The sequence below is a fragment of the Oratosquilla oratoria genome, chromosome 34 (assembly GCF_046742065.1).
Source record: "Oratosquilla oratoria isolate Oo_2021 chromosome 34, ASM4674206v1, whole genome shotgun sequence".
NCBI lineage: Eukaryota > Metazoa > Arthropoda > Malacostraca > Stomatopoda > Squillidae > Oratosquilla > Oratosquilla oratoria.
The window spans coordinates 40,131,790-40,137,789 of record NC_134810.1 but is presented as its reverse complement, the minus strand read 5'-3'; the positions used below and the strand labels follow the sequence as shown (position 1 = coordinate 40,137,789).

General features: G+C 43.9%; 1 protein-coding gene across 15 annotated transcripts in view; it reads right to left on the bottom strand.

The window, feature by feature from the left end:
• mmd (disintegrin and metalloproteinase domain-containing protein mind-meld) overlaps positions 1–6,000 on the bottom strand; it is a 781,430-nt gene that overhangs the window by 191,139 nt on the left and 584,291 nt on the right. For all 15 annotated transcript variants that reach the window (XM_076173443.1, XM_076173455.1, XM_076173452.1 and 12 more), the window contains 2 exons: positions 4,150–4,322; positions 894–1,063 (listed from right to left, as the gene is read on the bottom strand). In XM_076173443.1, the coding sequence (XP_076029558.1) occupies positions 894–1,063; positions 4,150–4,322 (343 nt within the window). The remainder of the gene's footprint in view (positions 1–893; positions 1,064–4,149; positions 4,323–6,000) is intronic.

Below are 6,000 nucleotides of genomic sequence, written 5' to 3'. Positions count from 1 at the left end.
TCCCTCCCTCCCTCACTCTCTTTCCCCCCCCTCTCTCTCTCTCTTTCCTCCCTCTTAAAGGAGTTGGATCCTTCTTAAGGTGATTGGTTTTTTATTAGAGGTCACGAATCCTTTAAGAAGAATCTAACCCCATTAAGAGGAATCAGAGACTCAATTAAAGAGGATCTAACCCCATTATGAATGATCCAATCCCATTTAAAGAATCCAATCAGCAATGGCCACAATCCACTTGACCTGGAGAGGGTGTGTCCTACCTCGCGTCCATGTGAGCATGTTTCCAGTCAGCTATCTCTCCTCTTCTAACATAATTTCATGATTAACTACAAATTTCATTTATTCATATCCCTAACCTCGTCATCTTTGGCTAACTATTAGACCAGGTCCACTCATAAACCTTTTCGTTTTAACTCTCCCTTTGTCAGACATAAATCTTAGAGATCAAGGATGACAGGATTGTCGGAGTACCCTACCTCCTTTCCCCTCCCATTCCGAACCCCTTACTTCCTACTTCCCTATCTTCTCCTCCCCTAAAGCTCAAGAGGGACATACTCGAGGCCTAGTGTCATACTTCAGACCTAAGCTTCCTATCCAATCTCTCTTCCTTTCCTTCCTCGCCCAGATACAGGTCCCGAGAAAGGAAGAAACTTTCGGATCTTAGTACATCTCAGACCTGAGCTTCACTCTTTCCATTTCCCCTCTTTGCTTTCCAAGACCCAGATACTCGGGTATTAGTACCTGAACCTCTTCCTTTTTCTTTCCCCCTTCTTCATTTCTCTCTAAAACCCCGAGAAAGAAAAACATTCAAGTCGTGGCACCATAGCACAGACTTGAGCCTTTTCCTTTTCCACTCCCCTTCTTTCCTCCCCAAAACTCGAAGAGGAGAGAACACTCACGTCCTTCGTCGTGCGCCATGTAGATATTGTGGCCAATCATGTGCGCCATCGTTGAGGCCACGAGGTGGGGCTCGTAGACGTTCAAGTCGACGCTGATCCCGGCGGCCCGGCTCGTGCAGATGCTGTTCGGAACGCCCATGCCGCTTTCACCTCCTTGGAACCGCTCACCACTGCAACCGTGATCACGGGAACTACTGAGTCTATACTATATGAATGCAAGAAAAGGGGATGGTATGTGATGGTCGTGAAAATGGTGGTGGTAATGGTTTGGGGACGGGAGTAGATGGTAGGGGATGTGACGATGAGAAGTGAGATTGTTTTCCTGGGAGGGGACTACTCCATGTTTACATGTTACAGTGAACCGAGACCTGGTGTAACAGTACACTGTGAAAGGGAGGATGGATAAAGCTGGGATGAAGTTCTTGGGGGATAAATGAGGATGAGAATCAGGTGATTCATGAAGACAATGAGGAATATTTCATTGTGGTTAATCATGAACTTCCTGATCATGCAAAGGTTTTAATATTACGAAGACCTCTAAAGAATTGTGGCTATTTCAGTCTCCGACACCAAACATGTAAATTGTTAGACTGCTGGTTTAAGAACACAGATCAGATCAGGTCAACCACTCAGGTGAACAACATTGTATAGCCTTGAGCACAAAATTTCTATTCACTGAAGAAGAGATCTTTGGGTTAAGAATAATTTCTTGGAAGTGTCTTGGCCTTATCAGCATGAAAAAACTGTTCCAGGACCAGTCACACTGGTAACTGCAATCCTGAGAGAAAAGTCGATTAAGGACACATGAATGAAACATTGAGATTTCATCAAAGTATCTGAAATAAAAATGTCACACCATGAATAAGGAAATCGTGAACCTTCGTAGAAGATGAAAAGCATTTTGTTTAAGAAAAAATTGTCCTGGTTAGAATATTATGCAAGTGTCCAGTATGAATATCTGGAAGGTTAAGACAGAGTTAGTACAAAATTGGTTGTTTGGCATTCTTTTTACCTCCACTGGAGTCAGAGACACAACCAGTTGATTTTGTCGGCTCTTCATAAATCTTTTGGATAGAAAATGACACCAATATTAGCCTATGAAAATTTGCACACAAACGAGACAGTCGTTCTGTTGCATCAAATGAAAGGAACATTCAGGCTGGACAACCACATTCCATGGAGGGAAGAAGTAACCAAAATTCGTCCTCACGACATTTACAATTAGCAATCTCATTATTAATTAGATATGCTGAAGTGTGTGCCGCTACACTTACAATTGATGCACTGGCAGCCACCATCCGAACAACAGCAATAGGAATCCAGCCACTCGGAAGGTCATCTATAAGCAACTGCTTAAAGTATTCGATAAAGGGAATACACCCCACCACGTCTGACACTAGATACCCATGAACTAGTCACATTGTGCTTCCCTGGGTCACGATTTGTAGAAGAGTGTTTCAGGGCTTAGTAAGATTGCTTAAAGTAATTTGTATCAAAATAGCCCACGACGTCCCACTCGATTCCTCTGATGTACCTCTCCTCATCTATCCTCATGAGGGCTCTAGTCTAACGTGTCCGAATCTTGCAACGGTCTAGGTCCTCAGCCATTCTTGCAACATGGCCCACCTCTATACTCTATCCAATGTCTCGCGCAACGTCACAGCACTCTTCGTTCTTGTATGCTCTCCAGTGCATTCCTCGACAGCTCCCGATCAGAACTAGGTGTAGCCTTCATTACTGATCTCACCACTTCCTGGTCTTTTCACATCAGAGAGACTTTATCTAAGTTTTCTTAAGTTTCGTCGATTACGGAGTAGTGTACTGGTCTGGGGGAAGCAAAGAATATTCCAGGCACCCACACGGAAAGCCCACTGAAGGTTCATCCCTGACCTAGCTCGATGGACTCGTGATTCATTTGTAACACCAGGGCAAACCGCTCAGTTGACTCGGTATTTTTGGCAGTGGCGTGTTGCAAACCAACACCCACCTTAAGTGTTATTTTTGGAGGCCATAAATGTGTAGTCTAAAATTCACCTTCCTATGTTCCCACTAACCACCGAGACTAACGAGGGGAGACTAGGATTTGGGTATACATTTAACCCAACAGTCCCAAAGGACGTGGAGAGTATATGCACCCACTACATTTGCACTTTGGGAAAACAGGTACGGATAGTGAGGCGTTGACCCAGGCAGTAGCTGCTTGACTCACGGTGTGCCTAATTCAAAGGTTCAAATCACGCAGTCCAGCCGATTTGCTTCTCCGAGCCAAGAGTGGCATACGTCCTGGCCTTAACAGAAAACCAAAGAGGCGTATTGCTAGTTCCAAAGAGGTAACTCAATGCGACCACGGCGTTGAGATATTACTTTGCCTCTAAGACTCATGTACCTAAGCCCTACAGGAATGCCACACACGTCAAACGAGTGGGTTAAGGACCCATAATGGGGTTAGATGGCCATCGACTCAGAAAGAGTTTATCTGGTCTTTAAAATATCTTCTTTCTTATCTAAGTGTCCAACGCTCCCTCCTCACTAGAGAGTAACTAATGGGGGAGCAGGTTTAGTCGTATGCAACACGACTGTGCGGCAGGTACTACTGAGTTACATGGTACCAGTAGAAGAACAGATGCCTCACCTGACTACATAACCTCGACGCTATCTAATTATCCTTCGCCCAACATTCGTGGACCCTCTATCTTTTAAGCTCGAAAGCTTACTCTCAACAAAGTAAAAATCGGTGACGTCTGCCAGAAAAATATATGAACACCATAGAAAAATAATACCAACTCATTGTGCCTTCACTCTGAAGAAGAAAAAATCACACAGCATTAACTAGACATAAGTACACAAAAACCCCATGGGATTACAGCAACAGAAAAATCTATTGGCTGTCTCTTTACAGCAGGGGCCCTCAACCTGTTCTCTTGTGTATTCCATACTTATGTACTGATATTCTTTAGCACCTTGGGGATTGTTTGAACACTGAAACAAATCAATGAACATTCACTAATTACTACAGACTTTCGGTGAAGTTTTGTGACCCCTGGGGGTCCAAATAGGTCAGGTTGAGAACTACTGCTCTACAGATGAAAACAAAAATATGTAATGTTAATTAGAAGTAGACAACATTCCTCTATGGGATTGAAAAAATAGTTCTTCTGGCTGCTCCTTACAGTCTATAGATTAAAAACACCTGGAACTAGCTATGACACATTTCTAGACTGCGGTTACCACCGAAGAAGCGCATGCGGATACGTACGTGAGTAGATGTGACGTGTCCTTGATGACCGTTTCCAGGTTCATGGACACAAAAGTGTAAAAGTCGATCAAGACGCTGGGAAAAGTTTGCGTCCGATCGAGGTTGATCATGTTTTTCTCCGCCCACGTCTCCAAGTAGGTCACTGTCAGGCGAGTGTTGATTGTCTTGAAATACTGAGGGAGAAAGAAGGGACATATCGTCAGCTGGGTAAGAAAAGCAATGAAGAATGCGTGCCTAATACAGGCCTTGACAAAGATCATTTTGCAATACTTATAGAATTCTATATGAGCGAACACAAACACACACACTAGGTACACTAGATCACAATCCCGTAAGGGTGAGCTATAAACTCACAGAACCTCGGCTTCTCTTAATCTTTGGTGGATATTGATAATTTGTTTATGTACGCCTCACAGTTGACTATCATTACCCCAACACCGTACATAAGCAATTTGTTAATGTTCACCAAAGATTAAAGAGACCCGAGGCTCTGGGAGTTTATAGTTTAGCCTGTCGGAATTGTATTCTAGTGTACCTTTGTCAAACCAGCAGGGACCTGGACACCAGATCTTCCGAACACAAAAGATACATTAGATATGCCCAAGAAAGTTCGGTTGTGTTCCAACATGTCAGCAACAAAAAATCATTGTTTTGACTGGGATAAGGCTAAAATAGTGTTTAAGTCTAACTGCGGTTTCAAGAGGAAAATTATTTAATCCACCTTGATTGAAGAATGTCCGAACGTTAACATCTCCAAAAGACAATGGTCTCCGGACATAATCTCACGTCAAGCTGTGAGTCGTTTGATTAAGAATCTTCAACCTCCTTCCCACCGCTTCTCCCGCCCTTCCGACCCCAATCCTCCTCCCTCTGACCTCGCACCCCCTACCCCTTCTGACCTCGCACCCCTCTTCTTTCTGACTCTGCCCTGAGTGACGGAAAGTTGCCCGTCATCTACCCATGTTCCTGCCCGTCTTTCGTCTTAACAGTATGCATCAAACAACTCTTGCATCTTGTACTTTCCTGAAATATAGAAGTACAACTTTCTTCTTAGTTTCCTCTTTAATTCCGACTGTGGGTTCTTCATACACACACACACACACACACACACACACACACACACACACACACACACACACACACACACACACACACACAAATATATATATATATATATATATATATATATATATTTATGTGTGTGTGTGTGTGTGTGTGTGTGTGTGTGTGTGTGTGTGTGTGTGTGTGTGTGTGTGTGTGTGTGTGTGTGTGTGTGTTCATTTCTCTGTTTACCTTTTTCCATATACTCGTCAACAAAAAACAAAGCAATATAGCTCACATACAAATACTGTTTTGCCTAACCCAAGGCAAAGTTATTTGTTTAAGTGGTGGATCCGGCCATGGACCAAAATTTTGTGCGAAAACTATTCGTATCTGATTCACTTTGTGCTTAAACAATTCACTCAACCTAAATGTAGAAACGTGATGCTTTCAGTACATCATCATCCAGACGTAGCTCCTGATAGAGTCTGATAAATGAGAAGGGCATCACACACGACACGACTGCGCAGTGGTAGCGTTCGCGGCCGCCACTACGTCGGTCCGATTTCGAATCCCGTCCAGGGCTGAAATTCCTTCAGTATCGCCTCACTGCCAGTCGTTACTCCAACTCTCGTGGGCGGGGAGTTGGGTGGTATGTATGCGTGTAAGGTCACAGCATTACCCATGTATCGGTGATATATAAGCTCTGAGCTCTCTTCCGAAAGGATAACAGTTGTCGATCACGAGTCCAACGCGCGGTCCAAGACCATGGTGGTGATTCACATACAAGCAAACGCGGGGCGTTGAGGC